The following is a 19,747-nucleotide window of genomic DNA, read 5'->3' as shown; positions in this document are numbered from 1 at the left end:
AATCCCAACTGCAAGTTTTTACTTCATGTATTTCATATCAGCCAAGGTATGTCTTATTACGTTCCATTCAAAAAGAACATGAAGGTTATATTTTTTTCTCAAGTACAGTTTTGCTGTCTTGGGGGGAAAAAGACACCTAAGAGGCTTGATTGTAAATACCCACTTCTGGGAAAGTAGCATTTAGCATATGCAACCACAATTCATGCTTGCCATTTGGACTGGAAGTGGTAGGATGAATTGTTCAACAGATGTATTCTGTGGTCTGAAAGAACTTAGGCATTGAAACTCCCAGAGCTTGAAAAGTTAGGACAGAGTCACATACATCTTTATTTTTAGTTTTTTAAAGACTGTGATTAATAAAGTAATAGATAAACTAAAGCATCAACAGATTTTATAACAAATATGTTTTAAAATACCATTAGTCAATAGCCTAGGTACCATACATATTGGTAGACTTTAAAAAAGAAGTAGACAAATTACATATATTTATCAAAGGCAGTGATTTTTTATTACCCTGCTTTATATGCAGTGGTTTAAATCTGTATGAAGATTCTGACTTCCTAAGCAGACATATAGTTTGGATAGTATTAGCAGATCCTTAATACCACTTGATAGATTTCATTTATTTACTTTTAAAAATTACATTATAAATGAGATGCTTTAAAATAATAAGTTGTTATTGTTGCTATAAAAATTTCTGTGAGGCAAATAAGTTGCTATTTTATACTTGTTTATACTTTTAAATACTATGAGAAAGAAGCAAGCAGAGCTATTGGAGAATTCCATCTTGGGAGCAGGTTTCTTTCAGAGATTATCTTCTTGACTCAGTCATCTCCTCCACAGATCTTTATGAGTGTGATTTCATAGTCCCCAGAAGTATCTGACTGCAAAGAACAGAACCAATAGAGAAAAACAAATATATGCATAAATTATGAGAGTAGCCTAATTTATACCTTTCTAATTAGGTCATATTAATTGTTATTTTTCTTTCTTTCTTTCTTTCTTTCTTTCTTTCTTTCTTTCTTTCTTTCTTTCTTTTGTTTTTTGTTTTGTTTTGTTTTGTTTCGGGGATTGAACCCAGGGGCACTTTATCTCTGAGCTAACATCCCCAGCTCTTTGTATTTTTCATTTTGAGACAGGGTCTTGTTGAGTTGCCTAGGTTGACCTTGAACTTGTGATCTTCCTGCCTCAGCTTCTTGAGTCACTGGAATTATAGGCATGCTCTACCATGCCTGGTTTAGGCCATCTTAATTTTTCTTAAGAAACTAACTAAATGCTTCTGTGGGCCTGTGTACCATGGTTCTCTCTTCTCCCAACTTTGAGCCTATCTTTCACTCTTCATACTTCATCAATCCTGCCAATTCTTTCATTGTGGTATTTTAGAGTTTATTCCTTTCCCAAAACTGACCATGGCAAATCTAATCTAGGTTTTCATCTCTTGTCACTAGTGTTACTACAGATTCATTAAGCTCTACCCAAGATGTTAATTACTATATTTGTAAATCAAGTGCAATGACCAGCATACTCCTCAAGAGTAAAAACATTTTCCTAGCCCTCAGCTTACTTTTCTGTCAGCAGGACATAGCATCCTGTTCATTTTGTCTTAGAAACATTTTCTTCCCTTGAGTGCTGTTCTACACTCAGGCCTGGCCTAGCTTCCTCTCCTTCACAGGCTTCTCCTCTTCTAGCCAGCCATTAGATGTTAGTGATGGTTAAAGCTCAATTCTAAGCTTTCTTCTCCTCTCATTCTATATTTTCTTCCTAAAGGGACATATTTCATTTTCAAAGTCTATCTCATCAAAGTCCACTATCAGTCTTGTGGACATTTCGACTTACATGTTCCAAAGGCATTTCAGACTCATGAACTTCCTCCCACTCCCCAGAAAGAGGAAGCCATAAGACCTGACCCTATTCTGGGAAATGGCACCACATTCTGCTTCCTGACTTAGAATCCTGGGTGTCATCCTTGATACCTGTTCCTCACTCCTCACACCAAGATATCAAACCGAGTCCCTCAAATTGTATCTACTAAAAATCTTTTGAATCCTTGCCTTTCCTTTCTTTGCAACCAACCCACAGCTACTAGAATATGACTGTCCTAACTCACATTCTCCATCTCTTCTAGCTCATGTTCAATTCATTCTCCATAGTCACAGGGATCTTTTCAATGCTCATGACCCTGTCTTGCATAAAACTCTTCGTTAGCTAGCTTCTCATTACTCTTCAGCTGAAGACACACATCCTTAAACATTATCAAAAAGTTCCTGCATGATCTGGTTCTTTTATCCTCATTTTTCATTATGATCAAAATATCTCACCCATGAGATCTTTTCATTTGCAATTCCTTTTATTAGAATGCCCTACCTCCATAGCCTTCAGCCTTGTTATTATCATTTATCAGATCAGAACAAGAATTTCCTCAGAGAAGCCTTTCCTGTCAGTCAAGCTCTTGTGTTATGTGATCTTATAGCACAATATCTCTTTCCCTCACAGTACCATACTTGTGATTTTACATTTATTTATAATTATAACAGGAAATATAGTTCCTTCCCTAGAATTGTAACCCTAAACCTGGCATATTACATGCATCTAATAGATATTTTAAACTGAATGAAGTGGTAATACAAATTCCCTGATTTCAAAGCTCTTTTTAACTGAACTCATCTTGGCACTTGGATTTTATTTCTTAATATTGCCTGACGTAGACTCTAATCAAGTAAATGCCTTATTGCTTCTTTTCCTCCTGCCTCTCATTGTAGTTGTGTTTCCAGAATGTTCATCTTGGAACCATGTTGACCAGCAGAGCAGCTGGCCCATAGGAGATACTCTGCATGCTGTCGAACAGAGAGGCAGCAGACACTGTCGGCTCCAAGAAATATTCCCTGTCTAGTCCCAAACTTCTCTCAGTTCCTATATTTCTCTCTTTACTGATACTTAGTTGCATGTTGTTTCAATTGTCATGTAATTTTTTTATGCCTACTACAAGCCTCCACATAGGTTACGAGTTTACTGAGGGTAGCTACTGTATTTTCTTTCTTTCTTTTTTTTTTAAGAGAGAGAGAGAGAGAGAGAGAGAGAGAGAGAGAGAGAATTTTAACATTTATTTTTTAGTTTTCGGCAGACACAACATCTCTGTTTGTATGTGGTGCTGAGGATCGAACCCAGGCCACACGCATGCCAGGCAAGCGCGCTACCGCTTGAGCCACATCCCCAGCCCGCTACTGTATTTTCCATTAAGGAGCCATATTTATTAGAAAGGTACATAATTTACTGAACAAATATAATTCAATCAAATTTTCCACTAACATCTTCTTGTTAAGTAAGATATAAATTTGCTTTTATTTATTTTTTAACATCTGTTTTTCCTTTCCTTTCCATCAACCATCACTTGAGAAAGGTGTTAGTAAGTAGAAAAATATTTAGAGTATTGAGGAAGGGAGAAAACCGAATTAAAGGCTTGGACAAGAAATGAAGTGGAACTCTGCCTCCTGGATTTCAGAAACTTAACCATCTTAAAAGATCCTGCTTGTCGGTAGGAAAAATATAATAAGATTAGTCAATAATGTACATTAGGTGGTAGAAATGAAAGGATTTATATTATTTCAAATCACAAACTGAACTTTTCAGTGATGGGTTTTTCTTTTTATCAAACTACAAACAGTTTAAATGTTTTCTAATACAATCTAATACAATAAGTCTCAATTACGCAGACCACTGGGGGACTGAGAGCCGTTGCTTAATTGAATTTTCTGGTTTGCTGATGGTGAACTGAAAGCCCTCTTTGTGTGTCAACCTTGTTACTGACAATTGTTATAAAATGTATGATTCTACTTTTCTGCCTTAGTAAGTACAATATGGTTAACATTATTGAATCTTCCTCTGATGATTGAAACTATTGTAATCTGTCAAGATCGATTCAAATAGAATTGAGAGTGAATAGTTGATGAAATCTGTGCTAAGCCGCAGGCAGAGTCAGTTGCTTTTTAAAGTTCCTGATTTCAGCTTTCAGGTCAACAGCATTTCTTAGAGCAGTAGGACTCAAGTCTGTCTTTCATGTCAACTAAACTTTTCGTTTAGTATAAACACAAAGGTTAGGGCTTAAAAGAAAAAAAAATGTTGAAAAAAATCTTGTTGAAAAAAAACTGATTATGTTAATTCATTCTTCATTAAAAAGCCATTTGTGGACTCTGAAGCAGGAATGCTCTCAAGATGGCTGTGGAGAGGCCTGGCCAGGCCAATGTTTGCATCTGTTCAAGGGAGGCTATCTTGGGTAAGGTCACAGCTGCTCACAGTGACACTGGAACATGATTTAATCCAGGCATCACTGGTGGCCATGTCTAGGCATCATCTCCCACAAGGAAGGGGACTCCACCCTCCTAGGGAATTGAGAAGAGATAGCTGCAGTGGGGCTAACCAGGGTCAGAATCCACACATAGTTTATAAATGATCATCATCTGAGACTGGGTGTCTGGAGAGCATGATTCCACTCCCAGCTTTGGACTTTCAATGCTCAAGAGTGAACACTCTCCTCTGGGCTCTGGCTGCTGGGCTGCTGCTTCCTTCTTTGTCCTAGCTTCCCCTGTGGGCCCCAATCCCCAGCTTGGTCCTTGGGGAATCCACCTGGGTCCAGCTCTCCAATGAAGATTTTTAGAGGGAGGATGGGGAAGCAGACGCAAGGAAGCCATGCAGCCTGCAGGAAGCCAGCCCTGGACTCCATCCTTTTACCCTAGTCAGTTAGGCCCTGATGATTGGGATGGTTGAGCAGCCTGGCTCAATTTCAGCTTCACTTTCTTCCAGAAAATCAGCTTGTACTGAGACTCTGAAGTCTTTCATACGTCATGTGGGGGCCAAGGTAGAAAAATGAATCAAAATAAGACTAATAAGACTGTCAGCGAGTCTGTGGCTAATCCCTTAGTTTGCCATTTATTTACCAGTTGCCCTGTTCCTAAGACTTTCAAACATGGCCTTAAGGTATGGAAGCTTCTTGCACATATTTTGCCAGTCTTACTTCTTTATTAATTATAATTAATTTGCAATTTATTTGATCTTCCTATGTATATAATTATATAAACTGAGATCTGAGAACAATGAAAATCAGATTCATTCTTTAAAACAGGAAGCAGTATAACACATTTTAGAAAGATTGTTCTCTGAAACAATAGAAATACAATGGACCAATTTGCTTAAAAACCAAGAAACTATAAAAGATTGATAAATTCAATGAAATAAAATTTAAGACTTCTGCTTGGGAAAAATACCTCCAGTCAAGTAAAAGATCAAATAACAAATTGGGGAAAATATTTATAAGATAAAAGGCTAATCTACCTTCCATAAAAAGAAGTCTCAGTGGCTTGTAATCCCAGTGGCTCAGAAGACTGAGGCAGAAGGATCACGAATTCAAAGCCAGCCTCAGCAATAGTGAGGTACTAAGAAACTCAGTGAGACCCTGTCTCTAAATAAAATACAGATAGGGCTGGGATGTGGCTTAGTGGTCAAGTGCTCCTGAGTTCAATTTTTGGTACTAAAAAAAAAAGTCTCAGAAATGGACCCAAAATAACAAAATCCAAAAGAAGAGGGACAAAGAATATAGAGAGATACAGCATAGAAAAAGAAATACCAATGGCATTTTAAACATGAAAACATGTTCAGTCTCACACCCAGGGGGAAAAAAAGTACATTGAAACTACACTGAAGATATAAATTCCTAACCTCTCAGATTGTTACAACAAAAAAAGTTTGGTTGTGGGTAAAAAATAACCTTCTGTTCCAAGGCTATAGTGAAACAATTTCTTCTTGGAAGTGGAAAATGGAGGTCAAGTGGTAACATTTACCAAAATTTAAAAATACACTTACATTTGTCTAAGCAATCCTGCCTCTGAGAATTTACACCTCAGACACACTTGCACCTTATGAAATCATGTGTGCACACTGCAACACTGTTTATAACAGCATGGAATTGGAAACATCTGTTGATGTCATTGGTACAAAAACTCAAAGAATGGGATGATATACAACTGTTAAAAATGAGAAAGTGTCTTACCTCTGCAATGAAAAGAACTGATGCTGCAGAACCATGCCGTCTTTAGTATACAACAAAGAAGAAATGTATTGTTGTTGTTGTCATTGTTGTTTGTGGTGCTAGGACCTTGCATGTGCTAGGCAAGCACTGTACCACTGAGATAAACCTGAGCCCACAAAGAGGAAATTTAAGATATGTAATTTTCCCTTACATTGTCCTAAACACTGAACTAAGTAAAAACATTGCAGTATAAGTAATAGGCAAACAACTTGCACATGTGTTTCACTAAGGAAGAAAAATTGATGGCCAGTACACCTAAAAATTTGATGAGAGGGGCTGGGGATGTAGCTCAGTGGTAGAGTGCTTGCCTAGCATGCATGGGGGAGGCCTTTTGTTCAAAATCCAGTAAAACACACACACACATACACACACACACACACAAGAAAAGCAAAAGGAAAAAAGGAAGTGTTGTCTATCAGACATCTGGAATTTTACAGCTGAAAAATCAGACACTATGTTTAAGGACATTTTGCTATAATTATTTTAAATTCAGAAAACACATTTACATGTTGACAAGAAGAAATAAATTTAAGTCATATATCTCTGTGTTTTAAGTGATATTAGAGAAAGAGGATGAATCAAGAAGGGCAAAAGACATTGGCTATTTTTAACAGAAACTTACTTTAATTGCTGAGTATAGGGAATAGCCATAATACTTCTTGAACTCTGCTCGAATGTCCAAAAGGTCGGTTTCAGATCTGGAAACCATTATTCGGTTCAGGGTAAACTCATCAGTTCCAGCACCCTGTTAAGAAAGGCAGGTGTTGACAATGCATATCCCCGGGGTCACAAAATGTTATATAGATCTATGTTTATATTTATAAACTATATGTGCACAAAGTGATTCTTCTTCATTTATTTACCACCAAACTCCACCATTCATTTATTCAACAAATATTTATTGAGCCCCTGCTCTGTGCCAGAACCATGCTAAATCCTGAAGAACAGAGGAGCCATCCCTGGTAAACTTCCAATTTTGTAAAGGATACAGGCAAGAAAGCAGGCCACTGTAAAATGGTCTGATATGGGAAATATTGGGTGCCATGGAAGTATACATTAGTGATAAGAAAGATTAAAGATTAGGAAAAGTCTGTCCAAGGAAGTTCCATTTGTAATGAAGCCTAGATAATCAGCCAGGGGAAATAGGAGTGGGTTCATATAGAGGAAAGGATGTTCTAATAGAAGAATGAAAGCTGTATTGTGAGTGAACATTTAGGTCAAGAAAGAATGCCACATTCCAGGGTATATCAACAACAAGGAAGGATAGCAAGAGATGTGTCTGGAAAGGCCAGTCCTTGTTAACCATGAAATGCAGCTCTAATTGGATCCCAAATGTGGAGAACTATTACATTATTCTAAGCATAAGAATGTTGAGATCAGATCACATTCGTGGATTCGAAGATTGCTTTGACTGCAGTATGTGGAACAGATTGCAAGGCAGGAGTAAAGTGAAGACAAGGGAAAATAAAACTAGAGTCTCTGGGACCCCCCATGGGATAACTGCAGTAATACAGACAGTGATGAACTGAACTAGAATAGTGGCAGTAAGGATGGAGAAAATGGGAAGGTTTGAGAGATGCTTAATAAGGGATTTGACCAAATAATGATGCATTGCTTAAGGATAATGGAGAAGGAGAGGGTAAAATTTTAAGCTGAGCAGTACAGTGGGTGTTGACTCCATTTATTTATGCACCTGGCAAATGCCTATGAGCATCTGCTGTATCCCAGGCTTTGTTCCACATACTCTGGATATGGCAGTCAATAACACAGATTATACCTGTCCTCATGCAGCTTATTTCAAATAGGTGGATACAGTAAAGCAAATCATCTAATTGAATAAGTAAATGTTAATAAGAATTGTGAAGAAAATAAAGCAGATAAATGGAATGGAAAGGGACTGACAGGGAACCGTCCAACATAGCATAATCAGGGAAGACCTCTTCCAGGAGAGGACATCTGAGCTGAAATCTAAAAAGATGAGAAAGAGCCACAGAGATATCTGGAGGAAGGCCATTCCAGGCAGAGAGGACAACAAATGCAAAGCCTTGGATGCAGGTAGCTTTGGCATAGTCAGGGAATGGAAAGAAGGCTGAGGGGATTGGACAAGATTGGGGGTGAATGGTCCCATTTTCAATGAGCTGGGCAAGGGCAGCTCCTATTGGGGTTATCCACTGAGATGACTGGACACAGAGGGGGGAGTTTTGGGGAGTGGGGAGAGTGAGGGGAGAGAAATCAGGTGCTTTGGACATTACTTTGAAGGTACATGTGAAAGTGCAGGAAATGTCAAGTAAAGAAATCAAGGTAAGCATCTTTTATGTGTCAGGCCCTGTCCTAGGGCCTGAAGATACATAAGAACATGACTCATGAAGCTCATCATCTAGCAGCAAAGACAGACGTAAAAACACAGGGCTTCAATATCCTGTAAAGGTTGCTGACTCAGCCTGGTTTATTTTAAGTGAGGCTGCTTGAGAAGCCACCAGATCTCAGGGGTTAAGTTTGAGGTCTGGCATTCTAAAACGAGTCTCGCTGCCTGTGCTCATTGTGTAATGAGGGAAATAAACATTTAGCCAACAATTCGCTGTAGCTGTCTCTATATTAACTGGAATCCTCTGTATTGAACAATGAGACAAATTAGTAGACAGATTAGCTACAAAAGGGAACTCAGTGAAGTGGAAAAGGGATATGACATTCCATCAATATTAAGCAATTTTTTTTATATTCTCCATGAAAGACTCTAAGAATGTGTATGAAATTTCCAGACCTACCTTCAAAGCTCGATGCAGTCTTTCAGCTAAAAACGCAGGTGTGTTCCTCGCACAATGAACTGTTATAAAAAGCAAAGCAATGGTTGGCTTCATTTAATAGAAACTGGGTTAATCTATGGTAATGTGTTTTTAAAAGAAGGTTCTTGGGATTGTTACACCACTCTACCCTCTCCCCACAACTGGCTTTTATTTAGAATGAAAGAAAGTCTGCTTAACCCGAATTTCAAAGCTTTATAATGTCATATTTGCACAGAACTTTAGCATGGTAATTATCTTCAGCCATGGGGAAAATAAAATTACCTGCCAAAGAAACTCCCACGGTGTCTGACTCATCTCTATATCCCAGACACACTGAACACCCACGCTTACACTGATAATTCCTTAGGGTGTACATCATTCAGTTCCCAACATCTTTGGCCACTGATGAATAACTTGGGCCTAATGACTGCAGAGATGTGGCTCCAAATAACTCATTAGGTAAAAAGGGGCACTAGAGTTCAATTTAAAACCATTTTTTTTTCTCTCATGGAAGTATTTTCTTTTAAAATGATTTGAGTTACAATTTATAAGCTGGTTGGAGTAACTACATTAGAGGTAGTGCCTGTAATTTTAAATTCTGTCATCTAAAAAATACTATCATCTTTCAACATCTTTATTTCGAAATAACAAGTAAAGCAGCAACAAAACCGGAAATAGGAAACTGCCAAAAACATGAGTAAATTAATTATCCTTGAAATAAAGTGAAAATAGAAATAGAAGTCTACAGGGAGCAAACCTATTTACTGCAGCACAATTATTTTTATAATCTTGAATCTGATCTGTGGGTAGTAATCTCACAGAAAGTGAATGGCTTTTATAAAGGATTTTGGGTCTCAGGACAATAATAAATCTTGACTGTCTCATAGGGGCTAACAGAATCTCTTAAAGAGAGTGGAAAGCCTTGGTGTCTTCTAATCACCTCGGGTAAGTGATTTAAGGGAAATAGAACCCTAAAAACTATTAGTGTGTGAAGTTGTCTGACAAGAAACCAGCCATTTGAATTGGTGCTAAGTAAATACTCTCAAACTCCTATTAAGTAAATCTTAATAATTTGATCAAAAATCATTATAGCCTCTTTTATCTTATTGAGTCTTTCAACCCAGACCCTAACTAGATTTGTACAATCCTTTCTTTTCAGAATTCTTTCTCTCCTTTTAGCTTGCCCTCTGCTTTATGTTCTTGAGTACCAGATCTATTCTTCCTGTCTGAAAGTGTGGGGAGGTGGCAGTATATTTTAGTGGTAAAGAAGTATTTTTTAGCACCCAACAGCATAGATAGGGAAACTTGGGGAGGATAATAGAGTTAATTACTAAAACCAAGAGTTCACAATTGCCCTTTCCCTACCCTGTTCATTGTCTTGACCAAACTTGAGTCAGGCCTCTCTTCCCATAGGCCCCTCAACTCTGACTTGCCCCCAATCCTGGGCATGCACTAATGTGAAGACCATGCCCCTTCATCAGCTTATCCCAAGAATCCAGCAAGCAGGACACACATCCATTCAAACGTTAATGATCATGACCCCCTGCTCATCCAACTCGCCCTTAATAATTCCTGCTCAGGTCTGCTTATCCTCTTTATAAAAGGGAAGAATTTTCTGCTTGACTTTGAGATTCTTGCACATTTCTGAGATCAAAGGATTCTCCCTATTGTAAGAGTCTTTTTGAATAAATCTCTATTTAAGCCTGGATTTGGTTTTATTTGACAACTAGTAGGCTCCTATTTATTATACAATTCTAAGATGAAATGCTCAGATGGTTTCATGCCAAAAACCATATGCTGACATACTGTTTTAGATTTCTTGAATAAGAAATATCCAGAATAGGTAAATTTATGAAGACAGAAAGCAGATTAATGATTTCCAGAATCTGGAAGGTAAGCAGAATGGGGAGTGACTGCCAATGGGTACTGCCAATAGTACAGGGCTTCTTTGAGGGATGACAAAAATGTCTTAAACTTAGGTTGTGGTGATGATTGCAAAACTCTGTAAATATATTAAAAATTACTAAATTGCACACTTTGGGTGAATTTTATGGTATGTAAATTATATCTCAAAAAAATATTTATTATTTCAATGAAAAAATTCTAAAAATGTTTTATTCCACTTGTATTCTGATATAGTGAATTGAAATGTGACATATTTCAAAATTTAAACTGGTTGAAGTTGAGCATGGTGCAGCATGCCTGTAATCCTAGTGTCCTAGTGACTTGGGAGACTGAGGCAGGAGGATGGCACGTTCAAGGTCAGCCTGGGCAACCTGCTCTCCAAAAAAAAAAGGAAAAGAAGATTTAGGATGTAGCTTAGTGGTAAAGTGCCCTGGGTTCAATCAATAGAACAACAACAACAAAAAAGTTGAATTCTAAGTCTTTTTTAAAATTTAATTGATAAAATAATGTACACTATGGCCTAAATTTAATGCTTCATTCAATATATACTTCCAAGAATGTCTCTCAGCTCATATCTGAAATGTCCCCTGAAACCCCACATGTTAGACCTGGTCTCTAGCTATGGTAGTATTGGGAGGTGGTGGAATCTCAGTGGGAGGAAGTTAAGTGTTCTTGAAGGATTATTGGACCCCAGCCCCTTCCTTCTCTTTCTTTGCTTTCTAGCTGCCATAAGATGATTAGGGCCTCCTTTGCCACCATGACTGTCACCATGATGTATAGTAATGCCACAGGCCCAAGTGACCATGGACTAAACTTCTAAAACTCAAAATAAACCTCTCCTTTTTCTAAATTGATTATCTCAGATATTCTGTTGCAGTGGCAGAAGGCTAATTAACACTCAGTGAGTGAGGGTTTGCTCATCTCAAGAAAGTTTTTCAAATATTACAGTTTAGCAAGACGCAGGCAAAACAGCAAAATTAATGTAAAGATTCACAGTATGAAATGGGAAAAAAAAGTAACTGGCTACCTCATTGCCACTGGAACTTTTACTAAACTAATTATGAAAACTGATTTTAAGTTTTTTAATTAAAAGTTTTTCTCTTTCTTGGCTTATCTTTTAACAGGTCTGAGTTAAAAGTTGTTGTTGTTTTGAGTTAGCATTTGGATAAAGAGCCCTATTCTTGGCACTGAAAAGGCAGAAGTGAAATATCATAAGTGGAGGAAGCCCTTAGAATGGGGCCTGGAACTTTGAGGATGCTTGTTCTCTAGTACATTTTCTGTCATTTACTTTAAAATACTATAGCACAGATTGTGTTTCAGTCTGTGTCTCCACTGCAGCACCTCAGATGGTTGGTTCACATCACAGACTATGGATCCTAACGGCCTGAGGTAGAATCCCAGCTCTCCCAGGTAGCCTGGGGAAGTCACCTAATCTCTTTGTGCCTTAGATTTACCATCTCCACCAAGGGGATAATAATAGTACCTACTTCACAGGATTATTAGGAGGCTTAAATTTGTTAATATTTATAAAGAGTTTGGCACAGTGCCCAGAACATGATAAGTTATTTAAAAATAAAATTTAAGTTAGTCTAATCAGGAGTTCACTCTCCAGGGGTAAACATTAACATCTAAATAATGAATCCTAGGCTCCACTTCAGAGAGGAATAACTTGTGGAATACCCTGGAATAACTTAGTAACATAGGAACATAGTCACCAGAGGTGCTGTGAATTACTGTGATGGACATTAGAAACTGCTTCTCACTGCTGAAATGACAAGATGTGTGTTCTAGGTGTTGGCACCAGTGGAGAAGGAGTATGGGGTAAGCCCAGTGGCCACCATAAACATAAGTGTCTTGTGTTGTCAGCTTTTTGGCACTGAAACCAAAATACTCAATAAGGAAAAGTTTCCTTTGGGTTCACAAATCTTAGAAGTTTCAGTCTGTGGTCAGCTGACTCCATTGCTCTGGGCCCAAGGTGACGCAGAATGTCATGGTAGAAGGACAGCGCAGAGGAAAGCTGCTCAGCTTATGGCACTGGGAAGCAGAGACATAGAAAAAGTGCCAGGGAACAAGTAAATGCTTCCAGGGCATCCCCCTATTGACCTCCTTCCTCCAAGTAGATCTTATCTCCTAGCACCATTAGCTATCCATGGATTAATCCAGCAAATCCTGAAAGCCCCACATCTGAAGTTTGTTGAATTAGGAATCCTGCTTTCAACACATGCAAGAATCCTCTCTTTGAACAGTATCTCATCCCTTTGAATGTACCTTTCTTGCAAGGTTCTTTCCTGGTGCCTGAAAGGACATACTGCTGAGACTTCATGCTTATATAACTGTGTTTTTGACTGCCTGTTAATGCATATGTCTAAATAGTAACAGGTCCAGCCTGAAATTTACTTTCTTTTTGACATATCCCCTGCTAACTCAACCACAGAAGAAGAGACCTCAAGTTGACCTTGGTTCTACTCTGGGAGACTACTGACATCTTTCAAAAATAACCAAATACAGTGAAATACCAAATTGGCTTAAGTCTTAGTTTTCAACAAGCCTTAATAAAAATGTCAGTAGAAACGTAATATTTTAGCTCTTAAGGAGACTACAATCTAAACATAGAGACAAGCCAAATATAAATTTAAAAGGCAAAGTAAGAGATAAAAAGATTACTTCTTCATGCATCATTTAACAATATTTGTTGAGTCAATTGTTTCTACCATGGACTATGCTGGAGGCTGTGGGGAGCATAAAGATGATCAGTCAGGATTCTTACATGAAAGGAGCTCACCTTGACTGAGTTAAAAGAAGTGCAAAGTAATTCTGTTTATTAGCACTCTGGGGCTTACCTATGGCCAGCAGTAAGTCTTCAAAATGCCCAGATAATTCTCCTTTAATGCTGTCCTCAATGTCCTTCTGGCTAATATTTCTGTATTCATCAAATGCTAAAAAGTAGTACCACAAAAATATTTAAAGTATCCCAACTGACCACACTTGAATATATTTCAGTTTTTAAATTTGTTATGCAGCAGACCAAGTAGCAAGCTCAAAAACTCCTTTGAATACAATAAAATCTGAACTTCAATGATCTCTCTTCCCTCCTCCCAGGCTGAAGCATTTAAAATTACCTGAAAGTTTAAATGATAACTAATTTAATTATGGTCTTTTTAAAATTATAGCAGCCCCTGGGAAATAATTCTGTGGTCATTAGTCCAGTGTTTTATCTGATAAAAAAATCTTAATGATTAAGATTTCAATAATTTAAGTCTTATTCATAAAGACTTCTTTGTGCTGAGCGAACCATTTCTTAAGGCAGCATGGCCTATTTTTACAGCCACCAGAAGGCATTTGAATTTCTTGATCAGTATTTGCCCCAAGCAAAACTTGTACATGTGTCACCAAGTATACAAGCATATTTTATAAACCAAGTAAATTTTTTTTCCAAGTAAATTTTGAAAAAAAGAAAACTTTTAGGGAGATATCTGGATTCATTTGATTTTCATTTTTCAAACAAAGATATTAATAAAGCAACTATAATACATCACCATTATTTTATGAAATCAGCTAATGCCAAAATTAAAGAAGGACTCATTTTAGAATTGAAAAGTCACAGTAATATCCTTATGTTTCCTCGTTTTTCCATCAGCTCAACATAAGGTTAGTCATGCACCATGGGTGCTCTCTAACCTGATACCTGGAAGCCACAGTCAGAAGATGTTCACAGTCAAGGCAGTTCAGGCTTCTGGCTGCTGCCATTTGGGGGAGATGCATGCGGAGAGGGTAGGTAACTGTTGCTTTGACAAAAAGAGCTGGTCTTCCTCATTCCCCTATTTACCTTTATATCAGAGAGAGCTGGACATGAATCAGCATTAATCAACCAACAAAAATTCATGTGCAATGCCTGGCTGGTTTTTCTGGAAAGTAGCAAACTACGGAGAGGTAGGGTGGCAGCAATGGGCCAGGCTCCTCCATCCCTTTCTGTTCAGGCCTTTCTATTCTCTTTTCTTCTCTGCCATCTCCTTCTACCAGCTATTTCCCATGATTCACTAAGTAATCTACTTGGTCTTTAGGGAAAAACAAAGAGGAGCGTCAGTGAGCACTGCCTTGAGTTAGAATACAGCTTGCCTGGTTTGTTTCCTGAAATGTTGATACATAAACTGGAACAAAGTTTATAATTTTTAACGGCATTTCCCAAAACCTGTATATTGAACCTAAAAACTTTGCAAGAACAATATAAAACAAAAAGGATTGTGAGTCCATACTTAGTTTCAGTTGAGGAAAGCTCCTTAAACACAGGATCTCAGTGAATTTATCTTCATCTGTGCCCCATTTGTTCTCGCCAGCATTATAGAGAATCTATTGACAAGGGGAAGAAGACTTATGTGTTGTAACAGACACAATTCTTTCTCTCTCTTTTTAAGGGGGTGGGATGAGAAGAGTGGGGTCTTCAGTTTCTTTTAGAGGTCAGTGAGATCATCTATTATCTAAGACTCTCACTTTTAGCAGACTAGAAATCTGGAGGTTGGGAGTAACAGGAGCCAAGGGAATGATCATCTCTGTGGGAGAAGGCAGAGGCTGGGGTGGGGTGAGCCCCTGTATCCAGGCTGCTGCCCTGACAGCAGAGGAGTGAACAGCTCTGGATGGTACCACCCTGTCTACAGGAAGGGGGAGAACAGTTAAAGGAGACATTTTCTTTGCTCTGTTACAGACCTGGGCATCTTTTTTGGCCAGATGTTCATCCACTTTCAGGCTTTCATCTCTTCTACCCTAAATAGGGATAATAAAAATAAAGTCAATCCTTTGAGGACAGAAGATTCTAACACTCATTACCCCAACCAGCAGGACATCTTGGTGGTTTTCCTCTAACAGAGGCCAAGAAACAGAGAGGAATTGGGGATTCCAAGCTCCAGTTCTGGCTTTGCCATTGACTTGTCATAATATCTATAGCAAATCACATAAATTTGGGGGCTTCAGCCTCCTCTGAATATTCAGAAGTGTTAAGAAGGTAAAAAGATAAGCCACCAAGAAAATATTTACAAAACATATCTGATAAAGGATTTATGTCCCAAATATGTAAAGGACTCTTAAACCTCAGTAAGATAACAAACAACCTAATCAAAAAATGAGAAAAAGATCTGAGCAGACACTTTGTCAAAAAGGTACAGACGGGAGAAGATGGGAGGGGAGGGGAGGGGGGATAGTAGAGAATAGGAAAGGTAGCAGAATACAACAGTTACTAATATGGCATTATGTAAAAATGTGGATGTGTAACCGATGTGATTCTGCAATCTGTATACGGGGTAAAAATGGGAGTTCATAACCCACTTGAATCAAATGTATGAAATATGATATGTCAAGAGCTCTGTAATGTTTTGAACAACCAATAAAAAAAAAAAAGGTACAGACGGCAAGAAAGCTCAGGAAGAAATGTTCATCATCACATTCCATCAGGAAATTGCAAATTAAAACAGTAATATGCCCCCATATATCTATTAGAATGGCTAAAATCCTAAGCACTGACAACACCACATACTGGTGAGGATGTGGAACAATGGGAACTTGGATTCTTATTGCCAGTGGGAATGTAAAATAGTATAGCCACTTTAGAAGACAGTTTGGTAATTTCTTACGTTACTAAATATGTTCTTACTGTATGATACCACAATTGCACGCCTTGATATTTACTGAAATGAGTGGAAAACAAGTCCACACAAAAACTTTCACATAAATGTTTAATAGAAGTTTTATTTTTAATTCCTCAAATTTGGAATCAACCAATATGCCCTCTAATCAGTGAAACAAATATTCCACACAATAGAATATTATTCAGTGATAAAAAGACATGACCCATCTGGAAATGAACAGATATGGAGGGATCTTAAATGTATATAACTAAGTAAAGGAAGCCAGTCAGAAAAGACTATGCAGTATATGATTCCAACTATAGGGCATTTGAAAAAAAGGCAAAACTACAGAGATAGCAAAACATCAGTGATTTCCAGGGGTAAGGGGGAGGCAGGTTAAACAGGCAGAGCACAGAGGACTTTTAGAGCAGTGAAACTATTCTGTAAGATACTGTAATAACAGATGTATGACATTACCCATTTGTCAAAACCTATAGAAATTGCTGGGCATGGTGCTGCACACCTGTGATACCAGTGGCTTGGGAGGCTGAGGCAGGAGGATCGAAGGTTCAAAGCCTGCCTCAGCAATTTAGCGAGGCTCTGAGCACCTTAGGAAGACTTTGTCTCAAAAATATAATAAAAAGGGCTGGGGAATGTGACTCAGTGGTTAAGTGCCCTTGGGTTTAATCCCTGGTACCCCCCCAAAAAAAAAAAAATTTAGAACTGTAAAAGAGCAAACCGTAGACTTCAGTTAATAATAACATATCAGTATCCATTCAGCAACTTTAACAGTTGGACCACATTAACACGAGATTGTTAGAAAATGAGCAGGGAAGAAGGGTGTATGGGAATATTTACATTTTCCTTTCCCCCTGTCTCCCCTGGTCCCTTACTTCTACTCTCCTGGTCTCCCACTTATTTCATGATACCCCCCTGCCCTTTTTGTTTTTCATCTCTAATTTCCACAAATGAGAGAAAATATGACTCTGGACTTTGGAGTTACCAACTCTAATACTGAATACTCGGTAGTGAGGTGTGCATGTCCGGTTATGAACAAGTACTTTTAGCACATTATAGAAAGATGAAAAACAGAAAGGGAAAACAGATTGCCTGAATTATTTTGAAAATTATAGGTGAATAAAACTTTTGGCTCTAAGACTTTGTTTCCATTTTCAAACATTAGGTTCTTGTACACCTGTCTGATTTTTTGCCTGATCTCTTTGGTATGCGGCTGACCTCTGCAGCTGTAAGTTTGCCTTCTTCTTGTTCTCTTTCAATTGAGCACTCTGCTCCAATAATAAAAGTCTAATTTTTATTAGCCTTAATAATATGAACTATTATCACCATGTATTAATCACTTTCTATGCTTTAAGTATTGCACATACTCTTTTTCCTTACAGCACCTCAGGGGTTGGTATTAACAGTATTTCAATTTCACAGAAGTGAAAACTAATGCTCAAAATCTTTTGAAGTAACTTGTTCAGAGACAGAGAGTGAGTAAGGCATGAGGAGAGCTCAGCTCTGAGTTTAAAGCCCTGCCCTGGAGCCCTCCTCTACCACCCCCTGTGGGTACATCAGCTCATATTCATATGCCTCTGAGAGCAGATGTTTGCAGCAATGCTTCATAAACTTGAGGTGCTGGGTTCAATATTCATAAGGTTTTCAGCATTTTAATTGAAGCCATAATTAGGATAAATATTTCCTAATGACAAAATACCTCACTTGAACAAGTGCTGTTCAGCTGTCAGGATGAGGCTATGATTGGGATTTTCTCACACATTAGGAGCGGTGAAAATCAGCTGAAAGAAGTTGGTGAGATATGGCTTGAACTACTTCCTTTCTAACATGCCTGTGAATATATCTCATCCTTGGCCTTACCAACTTTATCACTGAAGTTATGAGCTTTCTAAATAAAGAAAGCCAGGAGTGGCTCCGTTGGGTCACACAGTGATTAATGGTTTAGCAGCTTTTCTAAGGTGACAAGGATGAAGCTGCAGGTCATTTTTTTTAAAATTCTGAAACTGATACTCATTTCTGAATTTAATACCCATATCTGAAAATATCTCATGTATCATACTTCTCACTTAACTTCTAAGAAATAAATATCTTTGGAGTTCGAAAGGAAATAAACATATTCTAAAAATGGAGACACTTATAACAGAAATGAAAAACAATTACTTTATGTCAGGTGATTTATTAGGACATTTTCTAATATATTCTGAAATCCAGTCAAAATGCTTCTAATCCATAAAGAACCAGACAAGATTTTATTTTGCTACACCACCATGGGTGTTTTTATGTTCTTGGTTAAACATTTTGTTGACAATGCAAATGTAAACATGACGGAATAATTTCATAAGAAAAATTGCAATCTCATTGTCTCAGGGTTATTGCTTTTTTTTAACTCTCCAAGAATTATTATTGAGCATGCAGCTTATTAAACAGTTTAACAGCAAAAAATAAAACCTTACATCTGCCAAAGTCAACAGAGCTTTCCTGAAATCACCAGATGTTTCAGAGCTAATGTCATCTCCCAGACTCTTCTTATATACTGAAATCAAATAAGAATGAAATTAAGATTTGACAAACTGAAAAATATTACTTTCAAGCAAATAAGAGTATAAATGCCCACATTAGCAAGAAATGAGTATCTGATCAAATAAACCTTGCATTTTTATTTAACTTCTGGGTGCCCTAATTGTGTGAGATGGAGACAACTCTGTGTTGCAGTAGATGCAAAAGAACAAGAATAAAAGCCACTTAGGAACAAATCTGGTCCTTTTCATTTGACCTGGAACCAAGGAATATAGAGGGTGGAAACCTGCTAGTTCCCCTTCCAATTTCCATTACCTCCTTCCCTCATATTAACAGAAACCTAATTTTTAGCAAGATACAAATGTGCGTAACCCCAAAATTCCATTCTCAGCTTCCCTCGTATCTAGGGACAGCTCCATAACTAAGTTCTTCACAGTGAAATGTGTGCAGATATATGTGACTTCACTGGGACTTTTCTTTAAAGCAATAGGCCGTTCTTGGCTTAGTCTCTCCTTGAGATATGACTTGAATCACTTCCTCTCTAACATGCCTGTGAATACATCTCATCCTTGGCCTTACCAACTTTATCACTGGTTATGAGCCTTCTAAATAAAGAAAGCCAGGAGTGGCCCCGTTGGGTCACACAGTGATTAATAGTTTAGCAGCTTTTCCAAGGTGACAAGGATGAAGCTACAGGTCATTTTTTAAAAAATTCTATGTGGATTAATACCTGGAGCTTGGACTATAAAGATAAGGACTGCATCTAAACCATGGCAAAAAAAAAAAAAAAAAAAAAAAACTAATCAGGAAGGGCCTGTGATCCTGAAAGT

At 37.8% G+C, this 19,747-nt stretch overlaps 1 protein-coding gene across 3 annotated transcripts in view; it reads right to left on the bottom strand.

Annotated features, from left to right (window-relative positions):
• Positions 1-278: 278 nt before the first annotated feature.
• The window catches only part of ANXA3 (annexin A3), a 64,588-nt gene continuing 45,119 nt past the window's right edge, over positions 279-19,747 (bottom strand). The window contains exons 7-13 of one of the 3 annotated variants that reach the window (XM_081302964.1): positions 18,854-18,933; positions 15,469-15,525; positions 15,021-15,114; positions 13,608-13,703; positions 8,845-8,903; positions 6,702-6,824; positions 281-884 (exon numbers count right to left, since the gene is read on the bottom strand). In XM_081302964.1, coding sequence (XP_081159090.1) covers positions 825-884; positions 6,702-6,824; positions 8,845-8,903; positions 13,608-13,703; positions 15,021-15,114; positions 15,469-15,525; positions 18,854-18,933 — 569 coding nt within the window. In that variant the 3' untranslated portion in view covers positions 281-824. Of the gene's footprint in view, positions 885-3,057; positions 6,186-6,701; positions 6,825-8,844; positions 8,904-13,607; positions 13,704-15,020; positions 15,115-15,468; positions 15,526-18,853; positions 18,934-19,747 lie in introns of those variants that run through there. The other 2 variants (XM_081302965.1, XM_081302966.1) reach the window with 2 other exon arrangements.

This window comes from Spermophilus citellus (genome assembly GCF_964194105.1).
Source record: "Spermophilus citellus genome assembly, chromosome: 8".
Taxonomy (NCBI): Eukaryota; Metazoa; Chordata; class Mammalia; order Rodentia; family Sciuridae; genus Spermophilus; species Spermophilus citellus.
The sequence above is the reverse complement of the archived record's forward strand: the minus strand, read 5'-3'. Positions and strand labels throughout refer to the sequence as shown.